The sequence below is a fragment of the Podarcis liolepis genome (genome assembly GCF_965112155.1).
Source record: "Podarcis liolepis genome assembly, chromosome: 6".
Classification (NCBI taxonomy): domain Eukaryota; kingdom Metazoa; phylum Chordata; class Lepidosauria; order Squamata; family Lacertidae; genus Podarcis; species Podarcis liolepis.
The window spans coordinates 97,023,117-97,047,977 of record NC_139559.1 but is presented as its reverse complement, the minus strand read 5'-3'; the positions used below and the strand labels follow the sequence as shown (position 1 = coordinate 97,047,977).

Sequence of the window (24,861 nt, the reverse complement as noted above, 5' to 3'; positions counted from 1 at the left end):
GGCTTCCTGAACGTCAAGATCAACCTGGCGTCGGCGAGACACCCGCAGACCAACGGGCAAGCGGAGCGGGTCAATGCCATCATGCAGCAGTACCTGAGATGTTATGCAAATCAACAGCCTGCGACGTGGGTGGATTACCTACCGCTTGCCGAGTTCGCCTACAACAACACGAAGCACGTGTCCACGGGGGTCACGCCGTTCTTCGCCAACAACGGGAGGCACCCCAGAACCTTCCCGGGACTGGAAAGAATGGGGGAGGGGGAGCCGCAGACAGCAGATGCGTTCGCGTTGGAGCTGCAGGAGGTCCACGATCAGCTGAGGCGCCACCTGGAGCTGGCCAAGCACGCATACAAGGTACAAGCAGACAAGCACAGAAGGGTTGGAGAAGAGCTCCACGTGGGAGACTGGGTTTGGTTAGCAGCCCACGCAGTGCCGGCCAGGTCGTTGGCCAAGAAGAAACTAGGGCATAAGCAACTGGGGCCCTACCAAGTCGAAGAGCAGGTCAACCCGGTAGCTTTCAGACTGGCACTTCCGGAGGGTTCCAGAATGCATCCGGTATTCCACAGATCGGTGCTCACTCCCTACAAGGCACCGCACAGGTTCCAGGAACCCGGAACAGCGCCGAGTCCGGTCAGAGACAGAACAGGGCACGCGGAAGTGGCACAGAAGGAGCGCATCAACGAAGTCACTGAGATTTTGGACTCCAGATGGGGGGAAGAGGGGGTAGAATACCTTCTCGCCAAGGAGGGCACCCCGGCCAGTGCGAACAGCTGGGTGCCGGGCTACGCCTTGGACGAACCTCTCCTCAAAGACGAGTTTCATGCCCTCTTTCCCCATAGACCTATGCCAGCAGAATATTTTGACGACTGGCTTTTCACGCCCACACTTTCGGCCAGCACTTTCCGGGGGTTCGACTCGGACGAGGACCCGACACAAGACGTCCGTTCCCCGGAGGGGTCACCCTCGGGATCTGCATCAGAACCCTCGTATTGGTGGGACGATAGGCCAGAGGAGCAGTGGCGCAGACGGTGGCTGGAAGGCCCAGGACGAGCAACACCGACAGGAGGAAGTGAGGGAGAGACGGACATGGACGTTTTCGGGGACGACCCTGGTTTCGAGCACGGCGGCACAGAGATGGAAGCGGAGGTGACTGTCGTCGACGAGAGCGGGGAGGAAGACCCGGGAGACTTCAGATGGAGGCCTGCCACGGGAAGCGACCGATACCCGACGTTCGTCCCTTTGCAACAGCAGCCCCCAGCTCCAGCACCGGAAGGAGGGGAGGGGGGAATGGGGGGCTTCGAGGGGGGGATGGATGTCAGGGGTTTAGGAGCAGAAGCACGGGCAAGGGAGGAAACAGAGAGCGAAGGGGAGGAGGCAGAAGAAAAGATGAGTGACGACGACGACCCGAGATCTCCTAGTCTTTCCAGTGAATCAGAGGATTCACAGAAAGGAGCACCAGTGGCGAGGACAAGGGGGGAGTCTAGGGGGGCACCCCAGGAAGACAGAGCCAGAGAGGACTCAGGGGGGAGCAGCTGGAAATCGGGACCAGCGTCACCGCCAGGAAGCAGGGAAGAGGAAGGGAGCCAGGGGGGAAGCGCTGGCAGCTCACCACAGGAGGGAGGACATGAGTCAGGAGTGGCCACACCTCCACAGGAGGGAGGACATGAGTCGGGGATGGCCACACCTCCATCGGGGAGCGAAGAAACGGTTGAGAGGAAAGTGGAAGGTTGGGCGCGCGCGCCAAGTTCAAATGCAGAGGAAGGCGGCGCAGTAAGCAGCCCCGAAAGAGAGCCAGGTCCTAAAGCCCGGCGCAAGGAGGCAGGAGGGTCTGGGTCAGCGTCAGAAGAATCCCGGAAGGAAGAAGCCCCGGGGGGTAGAGGGACCCAGAGGAGGACAGTCAGGAGGAAAAGGTGGAGCAAGGCTAGGATATTAAGTTGGTGCACACAGGGCGGAGACTCAGACGGAGCTTCGCCGACCTAGCTACTAGGCGTAGAGTTGCGCGCAGCAGCGTGAGAATGGAAACTGTAATTCAATAAAGACTTTTACTTAATGACCGCTGGCTAGCGTGATCCTCTGTGAGCTAGGATCTTCAAGCAGCTCTGACAACACCTTTCACTGAGTTTGTATACATGCTTAAGGTGCATACGTAAGAGGCCCATTTATAATTATATTTTGGGAATCATTTACATTCTTCTTGAACTGTGTTGTTTTGTGTTTTCTGGATGTGCTATGATCATATTATAAGGTGGTTGTGTTCTGTGCTATAAATCAAGCTCTGCTGTATCAAGAGTAGTTCCCAGGACTGATTTATGATGTGTAAAGCCAGCAAAATATGAAGCAAGATGGTATCTAGAGTGCCTGTTTTAACCGCTGGTTATATTTTGATTTTATTTGTTTACTTTTTTTGAATTCTAGCTTTGTATTGACCATTTTAATGTCTGTTGCATGTAAACCATGTAGAGGTTCTTTTACAATTAAGTGGCACACAAATTCTGTTAAATAAAGTGAGCTTGAGAGCAGAAATTCAAAAGGCATCATATCACAGTTCAACAGAAATGACTTTATTGTAGAGAAGGTCAGAGATCACACAGCATATACCAAAAGAAGTTGTAGCAAATCTGCCTAGAATACATAAAAATATAAAAATGCAACATTACGTGGGCAAATGCATTTCAGAGTTGCCTGGTAAATGCAGGATTTTGGGCAGGTCCCCCAAACAATGAGATTGTTCAGAGAGTCTTTTGTTTTCTAGCCTTTTCAAAATAGAATCTGCTGGATTCCAGGCAACCCCCACCCATTTTTACCTGAGTATCAAGAATAGACCTCCAACTTGGTGGAATTTAATTTGCCTGGAGGCTTGAATCCCACCTTTCCTCCGAGGGGAACTGTCCCTCCTGGCCATAGGTGCCCCCTCCCCTGACAGTGCAAGCCCGTGGGTAGCCAGCAAGTCCTCGGAAAGGCAACAACAACCATTTATTTCTTGAGCTGCTGCCCATCTGACCGGGTTACCCCAGCCACTCTGGGCAGCTTCCAATGAAAGGAAATGGTTGTGAAGACCTCGCTGCAGGAAAGGAGAACACAGGAATGATGTCATTTGCCAGAGTTCCAGTGGAATCTGTGTAGCAACCGGGGTTTTATTTTCAGCCGGAACTCAATTCTAGCACCTCTCAGGTGGGTGCCATTGCCGTTATAAGAGAACAAGGCACCTCTTTTTTTTATTATAGAAAAATAGCACTGGTAGCAACCATCAGTACATAGATGCTGACAAGAGCTCACAAGGATTTTTTTTTGTAAATAAATGCTATTGGTTTTACAATTTCAACTTCAACAATTAGTATTTTCCATCAAGTAGAATTAAAGAGACAAAATATCCAACATAAAAAATAAAAAGTGAAATAAAAGTAAAGAGAAGCAAAGAAAAAAAAAGAAAGAAGAGAAGAAAAAGAAAGGAAAAGAAAGAAAATATATTTTCAGAGGTTCTCTTTAACCTCCAGACTTCCCTCCATTTCCTTTCCTGGTTCATTTAATATATACCTTTTCTGCATAATTTACTTAAACCTCTTTTTTCTTATCCTTATTGTTTTATCCCAATTGCATGCCATCACATTTTACTGTTTTAATTCAAATTTCCTTCCATAAAGTTTTTAGAGACCCATATCACGTCTGTTCTTGCACTACTTTCATATACCGTATTTTTCGCTCTATAGGACACACTTTTTCCCTTCTAAAAAGTAAGGGGAAATGTGTGTGCATCTTATGGAGCAAATGCAGGCTGCACAGCTAAGCCCAAAGCCAGAACAGGGAGACGGAGCGCTGCGCAGCGCTCCATCTCGCTGGTCTAGCTTGGGGTTAGCTGCGCAAAACCTCCGCAGGGCAGTGGGGTGAAGGCACCCCGCTGCCCTGCGAAGGCTTCAAAGGATGTCCGCGAAGCCAGAACAGCGAGAGGCTATCCCACAAGCCAGATCCCTCTTTCTGTTCTGGCTTCTGGGGTTCAATTTTTTTTTTTCTTGTTTCCTCCCCCCCAAACTAGGTGTGTTTTATCATCCGGTGCATCCTATAGAGCGAAAAATACGGCATGTGAGAAAAATGTATATTCCCTATCCAAAATATGTTTTGATCTCCAAGCATCAATTAAATTCAATTTTCCACCAAATTGAAAAATGTTATTGGGAGTCTCCCTTTCTTTGTATCTGTTTTCCTAATTGTTCTGTCCATTTCTAAGGATACTACCCCATTCAAATCCCCCATTAATATCATTTTTTGGTCTGCATATTCTAAGAGGTCTGTCTCTTTTTATAAAATGCTGCTTTCTTTTCATTAGGGGCATAGATCCCAGTTATTAACACTTTTTCACTTTCTGAGATGATCTGTACTGCTCTCACTCTTCCTTGTTTGTCTTTAAATAATGGTTTGGGCTCAAGTTTTGAATTAATATACAGCAAAACTCCTCTTTTCTTCTTTTTATCCACAGTTATAAATTCCATTCCAATCTTTTTATTAATCAGGACTCTCGTGGTTTTTTGCCACGTGTGTCTCCTGCAAACAAATTATATCTGCTTTTTGTTTTAAAATTACATGTTCAATAAATTGCCAGCCCATGGGACAGATGTGGCCCTTGGGATTTCCCCACCTGGCCCCATGTCTCATTCCTCCCCCTTCCTTTGCATGGATATTAGTCTTGAAAAGTCAAGGGAAGGCTGTTTTTCTAATCTAATTGTGGCTGGGGGAGCACTTTCAAGGGTGTCACAGCTGGGTAGGGAAGCATTAACTTTTTCCTCCCCAATTGCAAAATCTGTGAAGATCATCCCTGCATCTCCCTACTTCAGATAGGCTTTGTAAAAGGTAAACTGGGAAGTAAGTCAAAGTCTCTGAAGTTATGTTTATCAAACGTAAAAGTCAGGTCAACAAAGGTCACAGTTGTCACTGAGGTCCAGCATCAGTGAAAAGAGTTGAATAAATTCAACAATTTGTCTTTTTATTTTTATTTTTGGAATGTAAGCATTAAGCTCTTCCTCTCCCCACCCCCCCAATTTGTATGATAGAGCTATCAAGAGTGAGATTACATTGTCATGGTTTGTAATCTGTTTTGTTTTATCGCTAAGCATTTTAATTTTAACCATTGCAGAAATCTCTTATACCACAAGACTTGAAATCTTGAAAGTCAGCAGCCCTGGGAATAGCTCTTGGTTGCGTTTTCCAAATCACTAATAACATTTTAAGCAGAGTATAAATACCATTTTGGACCAGAAGCCAGATAGAACAAGGGTAGCCTTGTGGGTTTTGTGGACTCCAATTCCATCAGCCCCAACCACAATGGCCAGTGATGGGAGTTGTAGTCCTTATGTCTGGAGAGCACCACTGTGGCTACTGCTGAGAGAGCATTTGTAATTAATCTGCCCTTAATTTGTTGATACTTAAGAATAATACTTTCTGGGGGTGAGAAATCTGGGATTTCTGTGAATAGACATTTTAAATAAACAGCGTGACCTGCCAAGTTAAAAATGAGTGGCCCAAGTCTGAATTGGGCTCAGTTTTATTTGTGCTGTTAAATTCCTTCTGCCTATTAATCTTGCTGAGCAACAGATGGCAAATAAATGAGAAGGTTGGCTGTTTCCCCACTAGACAACAAATTTAAGTTACTAGATAAATTTAGATGCACTTAGCTACTAATGTGTTTTCTTTCAGTCTGCCCACGGCAAGCCTCTAGATAGGAACATCAGAAACATAGGAACTGCCTTGTAGTGCTGTGATAGACACACTGGGCAGAACCATGGCTTAGCGGGAATGTGTGTGCCCCAGGAGAGAAGACTGCGCCCTCTTGGCTCCTCTTCGTTCATTCTGGCCGTTTGCAAGGGAGATCTGGATTAAAACATAGGGGGAAGCTTCGAGTAACTCATTGACCTCTTTCGGTTTAACCCCACAGGGTTGTTGTGAAGATAAAATGAGAGAGTGCCTTGTAAGCCATCCCAAATTCCTTGGGGCAGTGTTTCCATTATAGAATCATGAGCATCTCTTCTTGCATGTAAATTCCCCTCCTTGCTGGGTCTAATCATGGTTAATTGGTCCATCTGCAGTGGTGTTAATTCTGTAACCCAGGATCTGAAACAAGGACTAAACCATGGTTTCAAATCCTGTCTTAAACGGAAACCACAGTTGGCTCTTAACCGTGGCTCCAGTTACTTGCTGTTACAGCCAGCGAAGGAGATTCACAATCCAGAAAGTAGCATGCTGACTCTCAATTGTGTAACCATACAATCAAATGCAAATTTACATCAAATTTTCTATTACCATTATAGGGCTGGGTGATATATCAATATATTATCCAAAATTGGTTTGAAGTCCATATTGTGATAATCATTTTCATAATTTTTTACCTGGCAATATCTCACAAATCCTGATGTGTGTGTGTGTGTGTGTGCGCGCACGCAAAAATCATATTGTGGGGGAAAACATGAAGCCAGCCAATGCCTCTGCATAGCTCCATCCTTATTTTAGATATTGTGATATATCAGTATATCACAATGTTTAGCTGGTGATATATCACAGTGTTGAAAACCATTTATAGTCCAGCCTGTAGCAGGAACCCCCCACCCCAATCATTCAGTTTGTACAAACTTCACACACTCACACTCACACACTACATATGCCACACTTCTGTTATAAATTCATAGAAAAATCAACCATACATCGGATTTGCACTGTTCCATTTTTGTTTTACTCCATATGACAAGGACTATCAAAGGGGGGTGGCTTGGTTCTGGTCAGCCATAATCCCTTCACCATCCCAGCACATCCACAGGAGCCCTGCCCAGTTGCTATGCCAACCCTGATGGTCCTAGACAGAAGACCACCAAGATCACAAAAAAACTTGCATATGGGAGTGGATTCAGCATGGACTGAAACAAAGGACAATGATCAGATCTTCCCTCTGGGGGCAGGAAACTGCCAACTCCCCTTTGTCTCCTGGAAGTGACTCATGGGGAGGGGGAAGGGAGGAACCAGCCAGGTGACAAGATACTCAGGTTACCACCACAACTCCTCCCTCAACCTCTCCTTTCTGTAATGTATGCATGATGTTTCTGGGGGTGGGCTTGACCTAGAGCAGTGTTTCCCAAACGTTTTTGGGCAACGGCACACCTGTTAGCCGGAAAAAAATCTCGCGGCACACCACCATTAAAGCCCCGCCCCGTGACGTCAGCGCGCAGCGTCACGCCGGGAGGGACGCACAAAAGCGAAAGTTTTTTCCCTCCCCCTTGCCGGGGTGGGAGGAGGCAGCAGAGCGAGGGCAGCTGAGGCGGCGGCGGCGATAGCGGGCGGAGGAGGGGGCGGCGGCGGGAGTTGCTGCTGCTGTTGTTGCTGCTGCTGCCCGGACATGCCGGCCTCCTCCTCCTCCGCTGTCTCGCGCTCCTCCCTTTTGCGCGCGCTGCCCCGCCGCTCGGCACCACCACCGCGGAGCCGCCCCCGGCTCGACGCGGATCCTCGCCGCCGCCGCCGCCTCTCACCGCCCGACTCGCCCGCCTTCCTCCCACGGCACACCAGCCGGTGTCTCACGGCACACTAGTGTGCCGCGGAACACCGGTTGGGAAACACTGACCTAGAGGATGGGAATTTCAAAAGTTTTTATAAGGTCTTGCACACCATCTTTCTGGGTCTTTCCTCTCTCTTGCAAGTGAGGGGAACACCCTGTTGCAACAGTTCAATAAAGGCCAAGCCTACAGGCTGCTGTTTTGCTCCAAGTTATCCTGGTTGGTGTCTTTGTTTTTGTCCAAGGGAGCCCTCGGATTTTTCCGGTAACAAGCCATAGAATCATAGAGTTGGAAGAGACCACAAGGGCCATCGAGTCCAACCCCCTGCCAAGCAGGAAACACCATCAGAGCACTCCTGACATATGGTTGTCAAGCCTCTGCTTAAAGACCTCCAAAGAAGGAGACTCCACCACACTCCTTGGCAGCAAATTCCACTGTCAAACAGCTCTTACTGTCAGCCCTAACCATGTATTTTTTTCTAGCATTTGTAAGCCAGCTTGAGAACGGTGGGAAGTTAATTTGAAATCATTGTTATAGTAAGTTTTTTAAAAAACACATGATCAGTCTGTGACAATAGTACCATATGCCTACATGTGTCTGGATGCTGACTTTGTTCCTCTGGCTTTCCCCATTCCCCATGTAGCTTCTTCCCCCTAGTTCTGATCTCAGTAGCGCTCTCTGCTCGCCTCCCTTCTCCTCCCTCCCTTCAGTCTGACAGCAGTTTCTGTTTTCCATGCATGCAGGCAAATAATATATCTTGAAATAGCTATGACAAGGCAAGATTAAAAGTTGTCCCATGGGATCGAGAGAACTCAGCAGATGGGCTGTGCTCTTTATTCTTAGGCTCTATATTGTACTACCAAAGAATGGGTGGAAAGGTCTGGCGAGACTGATAGCTTTGAGCAAAAGCCAGGCCTTAGAATATTGCTTATCTGAATCTTAGTCTCTTATTTTCAGCCTGTAATTTTGCATCCCTAGAAGGTGTCAGGCACCAGCAAGAATCTTATAGTGATAGCTGTTGTTGCAAAATCATCCGTTAGCTGCACTGAGCTTCTAAATTCACAAAATCAAAAGCTCTTCTTCTTTTTAAGTGAAAAGCACTAAGCTCTTAAGTGGTCTGAACAGATGAGAGGATGGCCTAGTTATCGTTGAGGTGGCAAATCTATGTCGGGACTTTAGCAAGCAGGCTGCAGATAAGGGCTGGCAAAAGCTGAATGTCCACCCATGCAAAAACAGTTCCTAGCACTTTAGAAAATAAAATATCAGAAAGAAGCTTTCTGGTTTCTCCCAGATGCTGCTGTTTTTCTGTGTTGGGGTACAGTGATACCTCGGGTTGCATATGTTTCAGGTTACAGACTCCGCTAACCCAGAAATATTATCTCAGGTTAAGAACTTTGTTTCAGGATGATAACAGAAATCAGGCTCCGGCAGCGCGGCAGCAGCAGGAGGCCCCATTAGCTAAAGTGGTGTTTCAGGTTAAGAACAGTTTCAGGTTAAGAACGGACCTCTGGAACGAATTAAGTACTTAACCTGAGGTACCACTGTATTCGTTTCATGAAGAAGCATCCCATCATTCAAGCACCCACATTGCCAGCCGCAGAGTTAAAACTGAGAAACAGATCTGTTGCCTCAGTGAGAACTGGGCCCGTCTGAGGAGGGTCCCAGCTTCATTCTAGAGCAGGTGTGGGGAGCCTTTGGCCCTCTGGATGTTGCTGAACCCCAACTCTCATCCCCCCTGGCCAATGGCTGGGCTTGCTTGGGACTAATGGGAGTTGTAGTTCAGAAACCTGCGGAGAGCCAGAGGTTCCCCACCCATGTTATGGGGTTTGGCCTTTTTGCCACTGCTTCCATGGAAGGTCATTGAGATGCTCCTAAGGCTGGAAAAGACAGTGAGCGAGTCATAAACTGCACCGGGAATACACGGAGGTTCCTGTTTCCTAGAGAAAATCCTGAGGGTTTGATTACCTCATTTGGAGTGTTTTCACTGTGGTATTTGGCTTTTCAGGGTAACCCAAAATGAGTATATGACTGTGTCCTAGTGAATCCTATCTTCTCTGTGTTCCAAGAAATGGCCTGTAACACTTACAGCCATGTTTTCTCACTACCCTAGCCACCTGGTTGCTTTTTCTCATCAGCTCCTTGGCTCATCACCAAATTCGCTCCATAGACTCTATAGGCTGATTTTATGCCTAAAGTTGCTTTTCCATTGCGACATCCCAAACGTTTCATAGCTCTGAGTCCCTCCCCCACCCATCTCTCTCTCTCTCTCTCTCTGCTTCCATTATCCACCCACCGCCTTGTGAGTTCTAGAATATATTCCCTGTGTGTCCATATGTGATCATGTAAGAAAATGAGATTGGCATCTGTTGCAAGACCGGGGGATATAACACTTTTAGGCCCTGTGGAGGAGAGAGAACAAGCTTAACGTAACACGTAGAACAGGGTGTTCAAACAATATTTTCGAACAGGGTGTTGATCTGTGAGCTGGTTTCTCATAGCTCAGCGTTGTAACATTTGGCCTCTCCGCCTGTATTTTTTGCACCGCTGTGTTTATTATATGTGGCCTCTTTTATCATTCAGGTGCAATCTGATGGCAAATAACTGTTGCTTATTTTTAACCCTAACAGGTTGGTCTGTCTCTCTTCTTTCTCTCTTTCAGGAAAAAAGTGCCACTTCACATGTAAGGCTTAAGCCTAACAAAGAGCTTCCAGGATTAGTACACCAACCTAGAGCAAAGTAAGTCTTACGTCGGGGTTTTTTTCCACTGATGAATTAAAGTGAAATTTCTATTAAACGTTTTTCCCAAGGGAGATATTTCTGTCCCCACTTTCCTTTTCCCTCCCCAGAAGAGCTCATGGCTTATCTGATTCCATCTGTCTATTTGACGTGCTGAAACATTGTCTTCCTATTTTATTTCATTCTGGATTGGCTGCTTAATATTTTAAATAGTTGGCTTGTTACTTTATATTATTTATTATTATTATTATTATTATTATTATTATTATTATTATTATTATTATATCTGGGAAAGCTAACATGGTGCCCTCCAGATAGATGTCCTTTGGACTTCAATTTCCATCAGCCTTGCTTACTGGGGTGGATGGGAGTTGGAGCCCATCAACTTCTGGAGGGAACCACATTGACTACTCCAGCTTTGTACTGTGATCAAGGTGTTGCCATTTTAACTATTTTTAAAAAATTAAAAAGCAGGACACTGTATTTTGAGAGAGGGGAGAAAACAGCAAATCCAAGCTGGTAGCCTTTGTTTAAGCAGACTTGAAGACCTTGGATTGTGCAAACTAGCTACTGCACTGGAGTGCTGAGCAGATGGGAAACAAAGCAGAGAATCAGCTCTCAGTTCTGGTTTGTCAATGGCTCAGGCTGTAGTTTGGATTTTGAACTGTGGTTAGTTCAAGCAACACAATATCTAAATCTGAGCTGTAGCATTGGGTCCTGAAATCTGGCTTAAAATATAGTTTCAGGCCCCAGAATCAGAATATCTTGTACAGAGGTTGAAAATCTGCGTTGGTAGATCCATAGAACTAGAGGAAAGTTGGCTGTCTCCCTAGGGGCTGCCACAGCCAGCCTCTGTACCTAGCAGGAGGTGGCATGGTATATGCACAAAGACAAGGGAATGCCCATGAGAATTTGGGTAGTCTTGCTTTTCCGCTTTCAGATATAAACACTGCCAATTAAAACCAGCTTTGCTGCTGAACTCCTGTGACTTGTACCTGAAGCTCTTTGCAGTGGTTTCATACTTGAACACCGAGTTCTCTTCGGGTGCCGTGAGAAATCAAGTTGGGTTGCTGGAATAAGCAAACGGATCTTCTGGCTTTTGGTGAGCAGAACTAGGATGGGAAGCGTGACACACCTTGAGCATCTCATCCCAGCTGTGCTTCTTTGTCTATGTACTTTCTCACTTATGCTACCTACCTTTTGCTTTCTGCCAACTTGCATGGAGGAGAAGGTTCTTTCTTCTGAGCAGAGTAATGGCAGTGGGGAGAATGCCAAAAGAAATGGAGCCAAAGCAGAGCCAGCGAGAAACAAGAGGGAGATATTTGTATGCTTGAAGGAAACCTGAGGTTAGCAGAAGTAAATGAATACTTAAAAAAAACCCAACACCCTAATGAAACACCCCTTCCACCAACCCCACTACCAAAAAGATCCCCAGCCAGATGAGGACTGAGCATGTTCTATAGCTATAGCATTTTGAGTGTCAGATAGAAAATAAAAACTGAAACCAGGGGAGGGCGGATGGAACAGAGTCTCCTGGCAGGTCCAGGTGAGCCTTCCTCAACCTGGTGCCTGCCAGATGGCTTGAATTATGCTGCCTGGGGCTGATGGGTATGGACGTCCAAAGCATTTGTGGGGTGCTAGGTTGGGAAATGCTAGCGCAGATACATGGCAACATTGCTGTTTTCACAGTCCACCTGTTCAGATTGTTGTAAAAATGAAATTTCTTACATAATGGGCTGCAGTAGCAGTGCTTGTGGGATATTTAGTGTTACAAGCGAATCATTTAACTTTTTCAAACATACATCCCTTGTTAGTAATTACAAGTGCCATCCCCGTAATCATTCTAAAAATAAAACCTTTGTTTTGTGATCAAACAAAACTTAACTGTGTTGGCACCTAGAGAGTTACAGAAGCAAGGCTTGGATTTCAGATGATCTACTATTGTTATTTTGGATGGCATTGTAGAGTAAACCGGCTGTGTCTGTCATGCTCTGCATGTCAAGCAGGTCATCAGCTGCCCTGACATTTCCTTGTCACCTTTTATAAATGACATAGCAGAACTATGTCTCTGCACATGACTTGGTCCTGGGAGGGAGAAGTTGGGGTATATGTGGCTTCATGGCTGGGGTTTGCTCACCCTGGCATTCTGCTCTTTGCTAAAAAGGGCTTACTTTTCAAAAGGGGTAAGCTGCATGAGGACTAGTTGAAAGTACTGCTGAATTTTTCTGCATCGGTCCGTCTTGGACAGAGGCTAACTGCAGCAAATGATGAAAGTGTGGCTGTTACCACGGAGAGAGCTTTCTGGTTCAAGGCATGAATAATCTCATTCATTCATACTAACCATTCTCCCTCCTTGAGTAGGTAAGTGGTTGGATTTTGGAAGAGAGAGCCTAAGAATATACAACTTCAGTTACTCACATTCAACTGATGTTACTGTTTTGTCCCCCACCCTTTCCCTTACTGCCCCTTTTATCTCATTGAAGCAAGGGTCTGCCTTTGCTTTGTTACAACTTAAGCAGAGTATACACTGTCAAATGAGCTTGTTAACCTGATTCACTTCCAAGAGTGAATCCAAGATTTGCAGAAGCACCAAAAAAAGTAATAAGGGGATAAAGCCCCCTCCTTAATAAAATAAACTTATAAAGTTGTGGCATATGCCAGTCCTGGTAACACAAATGTGTGCTTGTTTAATAAATGAAAAATTTAGAGGGATGGTGATGTTATGTCTAAATGATGGTTTTTTGGGGGGGAGTGTGATCCCGTAAATTGACCCTGTGCCATTTAACGTTTTCCTACACCCTCAACCTAAATCTTTCTGTGAATTTCATAACTGGAACTGGGCCGCCTCTTCTACTGAACGTGCACAAAATGCTCCCAGCTCATCCCCTGAGCAGCCCCCTCCCCGTGTCCTCTGGCTTTGTGAGAGCATCTGACCTCACTCCGTGTGTTCAGCTTTTATTCTCCCTTGGGGCAGGGTCTGTCGGCTTCTGTCCTGTACCACACAAATGCACTGGCAGCACTTTGCTGGCAACTAATAATAGTATTTTTCCAATCCTGCACACTGCTGTGAAACATGGTCCTGCTGACCTGGGCCTCATGGTTCTGCGAGGTTAATGGAAGTAAATTATCTGACCTTCTGCCTGGAGAGAAGTGATTTTGGGGGGTGGGGAGAGAGAGAGAACCTGGCCTGGGAAATGTCAATGTGTACTAGAGATTTTCAGTGAGTTTAGTGTTAAAGAGTGACTGTGCTACATCTGAACTTTACAGAAAGACCTTTCAGGGGAAAGCTATAAATCATGAGTGATTGGTTCTATGGGCAGCCCTGCAAAACCCTCGCTTTCAACGTTGGTGCTTGTAATGCTCACATTATTTGGTGAGAGGGCTCAATGGAATCAACGAGCTCCCGCCCCCCAGCTCAACCAAAGTTTATCCACACCATGCCTTCATTAGCCTTTGCAAAAATAAATAAGGAGGCCAGGCACCGTCTGTCTCCCCTGTAATTCAAGTCCTCAGTAGTGATCTGTCTTCTGAATTTGCTCCCTCTCATCCAAGGCAGTGATATATGCAGGGCTCTTTTACGTCGTACTCAGATCTGCCAGGCTGCAGCTCTCGGTGTGTGCTTTAATGACCCTTGTGCAACAGGGACAGTTGGCTAGAAGCCACGGGTAGCCTTATTGACATGACTGGCCTTACTTCCACTGTCCGTCATTATGCCCCTGTAGGCCAGTTTTGGGGACTCAAAATCTGGGTCCTGCATGCAAGCTTCCCATTGGCGCCCCTGTGAGACTCAGGGGCTAAACTAGATAGGCGTTTGGTTGGATCCAGGATGCTGTTTTCCTGGTACCCATCTTTAGTGAATCACGTTTTCCCTGCCATTCCGCATGCTGCAGCTGGCACCGTTGAATTTGAAGAATTACAGGATTGCTGTTTTTCTAATGTACTTTTAACTGAAAGGACAGACACCATGGTTGCTTTCAAATCCGCGCAGGACAGTTAACCTCAAGGTAAATAAATACAACATACAGCCTGCCTTCAGCAATGTGTATGAATGGATGGGGACGTCATAGGCAGTAATGCGAGAATGCAGCTGCTTTAAAGAACACAGAAGTCCTTATTTCCATCTAGAATATGTTGGTGAGTGTGAGTGACAGGGGTGGCACAGTTCAGTATACAACAGGAGAGAGTGCCATTTTACAGTGTATATTTGCATCCTGCCTGTGCCTCAGGGTGGATTTGCCTTTAATCTTCTCAGCTGGAGTAAATCGGCAGTGGGCTCTCATAGGCAAGTCCAAAGGCAGAAGTGGAAGCAGGAGAGTGGGATGAGAGTGGGATGAGGGAGAGTGGGATGAGGGAGGCCCAGAGGCAGAGATGAGCCAGGCTGGTGAAGAAGCAAGGGTGTCTCCCCTTCCTGCTGCGACAGGAGAGGCATGAAGCGGGAGGAGTAACGGTAGGCACGCTGCCATAGTCTCAGATTGCTTGGGAGAGGAGAAGAGGAGACTTAGGCAGCTGTGGGAAGGAGGGGCAAGACCAGGGCCGGATTTAGGTTTGATGAGGCACTAAGCTTCTGAAGGTAATGGGGCCCTTTGTATGTGATAATTTAGGGAGCAGGCTAGCAGGCGGGGCCCATTACTTACATCATAGGAGCCTACACAACACAAAACACTGTTGCTGTATGTAGGTTTTATTTTATTTGTTTTTTATCTTATATTTTGGAAATGTACACCCAGGTTTTTTCTTCTTTTAAATTTTTTGGGGACCCCCAAGAGAGTGGGGCCCTAAACTATAGCTTGTTTAGCTTATACATAAATCCGGCACTGGGCAAGACTTACCAAAGAAAAGTTGTGGTGCTGACTAGGCCAGAGTGAGCAAATCCAGTTTCTTCTAATAAAGAGTAAAATTCACTTATTCCATGTGATTTTATTGCTGGCTGACTTCTGACAGAGGCCCACACACAGTGTGCGCTGGGGACAGGAAGGGCCAAGGTGGTAACAGGTAAAAAATTGACACAACAATGTTCTGGAATTGAAAATGGCCACAACTTTATTGATTACAGATGAGAGTAGGCTTTGACTTATGCCCCTGGGTGTGTATCCTGAATCAGCCTCCTGCCTGAAGGCTGACGTTTAGATAGGATCATGCCTGGGTTACAGGCCACCCCAAGATGCAGGTCAACTAAAACGGCCCCCAAGGCCACCATTGGAAGTTCTATGGTCCTTCCGCTCCCCTCTTGACTTCTGGACAGAATCTTACACCCAGACCCCTTTACGAGGGTCCCCTGAGATATTGCACCTGTTAGAGGAAGAGGGTAATGCACCAATTCATCCCCTACCAGGAAATAGACTAAGGATTCAACCTAATGCCCTATTTCTCACATTGGTCAGCCAGCGGAACGGAAATGGCAGTGGATTGGGGCCAGTGCTTTCCTCTCTAGTTTGAATGTGGCAGCCTTAAGAGTGACACAGTACTGTACACAGTGTCTGTGTACAGCAGATTGGGTCCATTTATTGATCTCACTGGGCCTCTCAAATATTTTATTTTGAAAATTGATATCCTCAGTGGTGTTTAACTACGGCAAGTAGAGTAATACCCACTGAAATGAATAGACTTAACATAGTTGTGTTCATTAATTTCAGTGGGTCTACTTCAAGGAAATCTTACCGTATGTTCCAGCATACAAGACGACTTTTTATCGCTGGAAAATCACCCCAAAAGTCGGGGTCGTCTTATACGTTGGGAAGGAGGAGAGGGAGCCTGTGAGCAGAGCTGCCCCTTCTGCCGTCACTCCTCCTCCCTCCCCACAGAAGGGGACGTGGAAAGTCCTTCCGAGCCTGGCGCCCGCCCGCCAAACGCCCGCTCTGCCCCTGGCGGCGCTCAAACTCTAAAACTCTAAAATTGAACAGCCAAAGTTGGGGGTCACCTTATACGCCCAGTCGCCTAATACGCTGGAATCTACGGTACTCGAATCCTACCCCCTGCTTTCCCCCTCCACCAAAGGAGTTGCTCAAGGTGACTCACAGACAGAAATGCAAACAGCAGTCATTCAACAATTAGAGCACAAGTTATCAGACCAAAGGCAGCAGCAAAAACAAAGCACAAAGAACAGCACTTGTGTTCAATTCCTTTAGCAGCAGGAGAGTCACAATTTTTATTTAAAAAGGAGTGCTCTCAATTGCTGACTGAATACAAACAAAAAGGGAAATGAATCTGTTCTTTTTGTGTGTTTCAGCATGCACATCTCTGAAAGCCAACAAGAATTCTTCAGAATGCTGGATGAGAAAATTGAAAAGGTAAGCATAACTTAGAATATGTTTCTGCATGGCAATTATGGAATTTGACCTAGACACAAGAATCTATTAGGGGGCTTAATCTAGGGCGGTTTCTCATGTTGATGATGTTTCCATTCTAAATAATTGCAGTTACATCCATTCAGGTTGTCATGATGTCACTCTTCAAAGATTTATTGCAAAAGTGACAACAAACTTGTGAATACTACACCAACCTTTTGTTGGATGGCCATTATTTTGAATGGGATGTGAAAGCTCATGCATGTTACCACCTTGTACGTGGGAACAGACAAGGGCTAAGGTGAGTATTTAGCAGTGAAGCAGCTCAAGGGGGGAGGATTTACTTTGGAGGAAGGGAGCATTCTGTTCTAGTCAGAGCAGCCTTTGATGTCCCTGCATTGGAAGCCTCTTGGTCTCAGGTGCCAGGTCAGGACACTGGCCAGCTTATCACCAGTGAGATCAGTTATCCAAGTTCATGGGTAGGCAAACTAAGGCCCGGGGGCCGGATCTGGCCCAATCGCCTTCTAGATCTGGCCCATGGACAGTTCAGGAATTAACATGCTTTTACATGAGTAGAATGTGTCCTTTTATTTAAAATGCATCTTTGGGTTATTTGTGGGGCATAGGAATTCATTCATCCCCCCCTCCAAAATATAGTCCGGCCCTCCACAAGGTCTGAGGGACAGTGGATCAGCCCCCTGCTGAAAAAGTTTGCTGACCCCTGTCCTAGTTGCTCAGGGCAGCAATCAGCTCTGACCTAGATGGTAGTTAAGGGAATATCATCTGACTTGACATGGCATATTTGTGTAAGGAGGCTTCTCAGTCACTCTTGATTCTCCTTGTCCATACAGTGGTGCCCCGCAAGACGGAAAACTCACTAGACGAAAGAGTTTTCCGTTTTGGAGGTGTTTCGCAAAACGAATCTCCTATGGGCTTGCTTCGCAAGGCGAAAATGTCTTGCGAGTTCCTGCGGGTTTTTTTCCCTTTCCCCCCCTTTTGCTAAGCCGCTAAGCCGCTTATCAGCAGATCTGATAAGCCGCTAAAAGCCGCTAATAGCGCTAATCCGCTAATCCATCAATGGGCTTGCTTCGCAAGACGAAAAAACCGCTAGACGAAGAGAATCACAGAACGGATTCTTTTCGTCTTGCGAGGCACCACTGTAGTTTTAAAAAAATCACATTGTGATTTTTAAAAAATGTTCTGAGCACATCCCATGTTCATCCTAGGTGAGAAGTATTGTTATTATCCCAAATAACAAAATCACTTCTACCCTTTAGTGGAGCACAGTAATAATGTCAAATAAGTCATTCTGTGATATCAAAAAATGCAAGAGAGTGGTTGTCAGAGGGGCTAAATTAAGCATTATGAAAGAAAGAGTATTGTGTACGTACCCTTTCATCCAAGTGTTTCATCTCAGTGACTGTACCGATCTAGAGACTGAGCCCAGCCTACTAACCAGGGGCTCCTTCCAGGCCTGCCCACTCCCTTCTCCTCCCTTGGCATGGGATCAGAAGCTTCATCTTCCATTTTAGGTTAACTACAGTTTAGTGTGTCATCTCAACCCTGAATTGTGGTTGATCTTAATGATAGTTAGTGAAAACAAGCTACCGTGTTTTTTGCCCCATAGGACGCACCTCGTTTTTTGGGGGGGAAATAAAGGGGGGGAATTATTTTTCCCCCCCAGGGGCTGGGGTGGGGGGAGCCCGAGCTTCCCTCGACCCCAGCCCCCAGAACAGGCTGCTATCCGCTAGCCGTGGGAGAGCCGTGCGACTTTGCGCGGCTCTCCCATGGCTAGCGGAGCGCTGCGCGAAGCCCAAAGCTTGGAGCGTACTGAGCTCAGCGCGCCCAAAGCTTCTGGGTGCCAGCAAGGTCTCCGCTAGACGTGGGAGAGCTGCGTCTCCCATGGCTAGCGGATAGCTTCCTGAAGCCTGGAGAGCGAGAGGGATCAGTGCGCACCGACCCCCCTCACTCTCCAGGCTTCAGCGAAAGCCTGCATTCGCCCCATAGGACGCACACCCATTTCCCCTTCATTTTTGGAGGGGGAAAAGTGCGTCCTATAGGGCGAAAAATACGGTAACATCATAAACCATGATTTGAAGTTGGCTTGTTCCCATTAACCTTAGTTAAGATTGACCACAGTTTGTCTGGGTTCAGATGACACAGAGAGCTGTAGCTTGTGCAAAAGAGAAGCAGGGGCTTCCACACCCCTCCTCATGACACACGGCAGGAAGAGCAGGACGGGTGCAAACCGGGGGGAAGATTAGGCTCATTCTCATAATGCTTAACTACAGTTTGGTTAGAAGTACATTTAAACCCACCCAGTGTCTGCCTGCCTTGGTTTGGAAAGCCTTTTAATGCAGTGCATTAAAACTGGCTGTTTTTCTGCTTTGGTTCTTGAATAACAACCAGCATTTGAGAAAAAACTCCTAATGGATAAGTACTTTTTGCACCGATAATTCATGAAGGACTCTACTTTTATGTTCACCTTTGATATCTAGTCACAGATTTCAGTGGGCGTTTCAGATCATTCAGACAGCTGATATTTCAGGTGCCTGTACTGAAAATAATCACAGTAGCTAAATAAAACATCTGAGCACACTTGGTTTTATTTCATTCTTATCTCTGCAGTGGTGCAAAGTTGATTACAGTACATTTAAGTATTTTGTCATGGTAATAAAGCTCCAGGCAATGATTGGCTATTTTACTGTCACAGAAATGTGGAGTAAGCAGTAGTGTCTCCCGCTGCCATTGGCTGAGCTGCTCAGATACAAGGAGGATATACCTAATTCCTACCATTGGCCTTGCTGGCAGTGGCTGAATCAGGTCAGTCCACTGCAGAAAACAAACCAAAGCACACCATAACCACATGGGGGGGGGGGGGAAGCGTGCCCTTAGCTTTCAACCTTGCCAACTAAAATTTGCCCTTGCAAATTGAAGTTGCCCTCTACCAAACAAATAAGAAGAAAGTGTGCTTTGAAACTTTTATGTGATATGGTTATGTGGCAGAGGAGATTTTTGCCCATAACTCTCCACAGTGTAAGTGTGAAGGTAAAGGGACCCCTGACCATTAAGTCCAGTCGTGACCGACTCTGGGGTTGCGGAGCTCATCTCGCTTTATTGGCCGAGGGAGCCGGCGTACAGCTTTCAGGTCATGTGGCCAGCAGGACTAAGCCGCTTCTGGCGAACCAGAGCAGCGCACGGAAACACCATTTACCTTCCCGCCGGAGCGGTACCTATTTATCTACCGTATTTTTCGCCCCATAGAGCGCACATAGTTTTTTGGGGAGGAAATAAAGAAAAAAAAATTATTTCCCACCCAGGCGTGGGGCTGGGGTGGGGGAGCTTCCCCCGAGCCCAGCCCCCAGAACAGGCTGCTCAGCGCGCCCCGGGCTTCGGGCAGCAGGCTGCTATCCGCAAGCCTAGGGAGTCCTGCGGGAACTCCCACGGGGTCCCCTGGCTTGCGGATATCATCCTGAAGCCTGGAGAGCGAGAGGGGACGGTGTGCACCGACCCCTCTTGCTCTCCAGGCTTCAGTGAAATCCTGCATTCGCCCCATAGGACGCACACATATTTCCCCTTCATTTTTGGAGGGGGAAAAGTGCACCCTATAGGGCGAAAAATAAATACGGTACTTGCACTTTGACGTTCTTTCGAACTGCTAGGTTGGCAGGAGGGACCGAGCAACGGGAGCTCACCCCGTCGCGGGGATTCGAACCGCCGACTTTCTGATCGGCAAGCCCTCTGTGGTTTAACCCACAGCGCCACCCGCGTCCCACAGTGTACCTGTATGGAATAACAATATTTCCGTGACAAAATATGTGACATGTTCGTTGACAAAGTAAATATAAGTGCTCTCTGTTTCCTTATTAGAAAAGTAATCTTTTATTCTCTCTTGGCTGCATATAACCTTTTTGGTGGTTGTGCACACATTTCCTCCCCAAAGTCAGAAATTGTTTAGCAAGGTTAACATTTCCATTTTATCTGCCATAAGCTTGGGATACCCATTTCTATATTTAAAGCCAGTGATTGGCAGATGATAATTTGCAGGTAGGACTGGAAACACCACAAAGCGCTGCAGCCAACTCAGCCAGCCATTCCCAAAGGATACCATGGAAGATAGTATCAAAGATCACTCAGATATCAAGAAGAGTTAAGAGGGTCATTCTGTCTCTCTCTGACTCCTGGTTGAAATTATCAACTCCCAATTTAGCTTCTCAAACAATCAGCCTTTCCTGTGCCACCATTGGCTATTGCCAGATGCCACTTGCACTCCCATTTCCCTCTCCTCCTCCTCTTTGTGGGGCACTGGAAGTTGGACCCAATATCCTGCTACAGTTGTTGGAGTCCTGGGCTTCACATGCAAGTGTAATCCTGCTGTTAATATATAGTCCAGAATAAGCAACAGGGCTGCACAAATGAGAAGCCAAGCTAATGGAGGAGGTAGATATTTAGGGAAAGTTTAATAAGCTTAAAGATTTATTTTAAATAGGACTCACCAAAGCGTAGCCAAAATCACAAGGGAAGCTTCGCAGCAGAGAATGGAGAATTTATGATAGAATCAATTAGGGCTGAAGAATGAGTCCCAGGCGTCAATTAGAGGGGATTGGGTCAGTAGGACAAGTAATTAGCTTGACCTTAGAAATCAAGACATGAATATTATCTTCAGAAGCCATGAGTATGAGTTGCAACAAAACAGTGAGAATCAAATACTGATGATTCTTAGGAGATTCACTACAGGCGACAGTTCTCTCAAACAAATTAATTAGCCTCAGAAGCAACGTTGCTGAATTGAGGCAGCGCCGGAAACTTGCCCTTTGATATTGGACAACCGAGGCAGCCCTGACCACGAGGTCAGATTTTTGCTGTCACTCAAGGTGGCAAGATTGGAGAGAGGCTTAACAAAATAGGGTACAGCCCACAGGGAAGTTTTCCATGCAAGCCCTGTTGAAATTCATTGGAGCCTAGCGCTTGTTCGTTTCAACGAGGCTAGCATAGGAAATCCCCAGGATGGGCTGTGTCTCACATTAAACTATGGGTGTGCCGTGTGGATTTTCTGCCTCTGGCACCAAAATGTCTTGGGCCACTTCTATAAAAGAACCTTTCAGAAAAGATTTAAGTTGAACAGTGGAAATGGAGCAATACCAACTTACAGACAAATTCTAAATTCCTGACTGACAGCTAATTTTCAAGTGAATTGAAGAGGCAATGCATGGATTAAGGCTGTGTTACTGTTTTGACCCAGTGGACCAAATCCTTATTGGTTCCTACCCCTACTTGCCAAATTTGAAAGGTAGATGGGACAGCCCACCTGTCAGTCACCTCCAGCCATCAGATGATTGGCAAGTAGCTTGTCCCACCCACTTGTCATGGTCCTTTTCACAGTGCTTAGGAACTGCCAAGCATAGGGCTGACAGAGCTGCTTTCTGAATTGATTGCTTACGCAATTGAGTTCCCCACATAACTGGATAAAGTGATTTTTTGTAATGTATGGGGGAAGAGGGTGCCCTAACAACACTAACGCCATGATGGGAAAGATTTGGGGCCCATTTGGCTCCACAGTTGCTAATCTCTAAGAGTGTGACTACTAGATGTGATAGCAGCATGATTCAATTTGGATTGTAGAGATTTTTTGTAAAGCACGGAGTACTGGAGTTTGAAAGTTTAGCGTGGGTGATCTTGAGCATCAGGGGAAAGTGAGATCTTTACTTCACCAGTGCTTTCCCCCGGAGTCATTGCTGTGCCCCTGTATGTGTTCCCTGCCTGCACCACAGTCACATAGTTCTAATAGGTAGGTAGGAGGTCAGAGAACTTGCACAGGAGCAAATTGGGGGCAGCAGAGGGAGGAGATATTGTGACTGGAAGAAGAGGACAGCTCTCTTCTCCTTCTTGCCCAAGGTGTGCTGTGCATCTCACGCCACCCTCTGGGCTGCTCTCTTGCCCAGTTTGGCGCTAAGTAAAATGGTAGGTTGTGGCAATATCTGGTATGCCGTGCACTTGTTAAACTTCAGTTCTCTATATTTTTTACAGTCACCAATACTTTCTTTTGGCAGGATGAAAAATGTTTCCCCAGAGTTTCACAACAAAATACAGGAATTGATTCAGACATTGAACCTGTTTCTGGTAGCTGTAAGTCATACTGACGACCAGCTGGACATGTCTGCACTCATGAGCTCTGTGAATCCAGCATTTGAATATTTTTATTTTCATGCCAATGTAAGGGAGCAGCCCTTTGATGAACAAAAGTCTGACCAGCACAGTCCCATCTCAGACTCCCCATTTCCTTTGTGGCAGCTGCCTTGGAGCTGGTGGCTATAAGTCTGGAGGAAAGAAAAGAGCAGTTACCATTAGTGCTGCCCTGTTCTGGCTCAGCCCTGACAACAGCCAGACTCTCCCAGCCTTCTGGGAGGAAGCAGAAGGCCCCGGCTTAAAGGCTGCTTCTTTTGAATGCAGAGGGATTCCTTTCAGACTTGGCTGCAGTGAAATCCAGGAGAGACAATGAAAGTGCACTGAATTTAGCTCTTTCCAAAGGGTAGTGAGACATCACTTTAAAATTGAGGATCAAAACAAGGACATCTATTACGGGAGGTGTGTGTGCACATCTTGTAGGCTGGATTGCCATTCATAATGTACTTAATAAATTATTTTTTCCTACATACACACACATCTGGCACCATAAGCCATTTCATGGCAGTGCCACAGTAAACCACTTTATTTGTGAAATCATGAATGGGGTGTGTTATTGGGATGTACAATGGAGCTTTTTTGCGCAGTATACAAGTGGTTCTATGATACGTGGTTTTTACTGCCAGGGCAGGCTCCTACGCTACAAAAGTTATTGCTTAAAATGGGAGTGCTGTGGACGCATCCATTCATTTATTTGCAAAAAGTAAATGCCATGTACATGTGTGCATGCAAACGCGCAGGCCTTTTTTGTTCCATCCTTTCTGAGAAGGCAGTTTTTGAAAAATGGGAGTTCCTGTAGCAGTGAGCCGTTTCTTTATTGCTTTGGGGTGCTATTCATGAAAAGGCCTCTGTGCCTTGCCAGCTTTCTTAGCAACAGCTAAAGGAGAGGCTGTTTGGCACAGTTTCTTTCACCACAGCAGCAGCAGCAGCAGCCCACCCAACCTCTTCCTTTGCTTGCTTTGTATGCAAGCTAGAGAAGCAGCTTCGCATAGTTAAATGCAGGAGCAAGAGGAGAGGCTGTGTTGCCTTCACACAGACTGCTCTCCCCAACCCCACACTGTGGAAGATTTAGTTTAGAGGAATTCTGAGATCCTGCGATGCCAGCCTGTTGTTTTAAAACAAGAAAGCAACTAATAAACGGATATGGGGGGGGGGACGCAGTATCCCAATAAGAACATGAGACTGATTGTACTTTTTAAAACTGTTGGAACTGGGAGGAGCCTGCTGTTTTTCAATTCAAATTGATCCTGGGGTCTGTGCTTCTTCTGTTGAGGAGAAAATATGCCACAATTGTGCAACAAAGTGCATGCATAGTGTCTTTCTGTTAGAGGGGATTTTTCTGAACTTGCAAAATACAGTATTTAGAATTAGGAACAGTTAATAGGGTTGCCATACATCCGGAATTTCCTGGACATATCCAGAATATTGCAGTCGGAAGCGGTGTCTGGGTGAAAATTGCTAAAATGTCCGGGAAAATCCGGGTGTATGGCAACCCATGTCGGCAGTGTCGTTTTTGGCAATTTACCTTAAAAATAGCTCAACAACTTTCCTGTCTGGATTTTTACTGCTTGAAATTTGGCAATCCCATTTTTAAGGACTACAGAGTTGGAAATTTTTGTATTAGAAATGATCTGCATGCTTTCTTCTTTGGGTAAATTTTAAAAATGCATGTGTATTTTCAGAATGGGTAGGAGAATGTGGACTGTTTGGCCTCAGAGGAGCTTACCAGGTTCTTCCCAGAAACCCTGCGAAGCAGTTTAGGCTGAGGGATACTGACTCGCCCAAGGTCATCCCAAGAGCTTCATGGATGTGTAGGGCTTTGAACTTGGGTGTCTCTCATCACAGTCCAGCACTCCGGCCACATCGCCACACTGGCTGCTCCATGTCATTCATGACGAAGTGAGCAATTATTAGAGCAGGGGGAAGCAAGCAGGGAAATAACTTTATTGAAAGTTGGACTTTGTTGTAATGGAATGGCAAATTAGAAGACACTTCTGATGCATGTGCTCACAAAATATTTTTTAAGATATAGATGGGGAAGATGCGCAAATAGTACTCTAAAAAGTGCTTGTCTGATGCTGCCTGAAACGTATGTCATTCCTTTGTATTATTCATATGCTGCTTAGGATCAG

At 46.2% G+C, this 24,861-nt stretch overlaps 2 protein-coding genes across 2 annotated transcripts in view; one reads left to right on the top strand and one right to left on the bottom strand.

Annotated features, from left to right (window-relative positions):
* Positions 1-24,861, bottom strand: part of DARS2 (aspartyl-tRNA synthetase 2, mitochondrial) — a 1,012,941-nt gene that overhangs the window by 578,696 nt on the left and 409,384 nt on the right. The gene's annotated exons all lie outside the window — the stretch shown is intronic.
* Positions 1-24,861, top strand: part of LOC310708636 (uncharacterized protein C1orf21) — a 139,540-nt gene that overhangs the window by 110,010 nt on the left and 4,669 nt on the right. The window contains exons 4-5 of the mRNA XM_083507271.1: positions 10,186-10,262; positions 16,489-16,549. Coding sequence (XP_083363397.1) covers positions 10,186-10,262; positions 16,489-16,549 — 138 coding nt within the window. The remainder of the gene's footprint in view (positions 1-10,185; positions 10,263-16,488; positions 16,550-24,861) is intronic.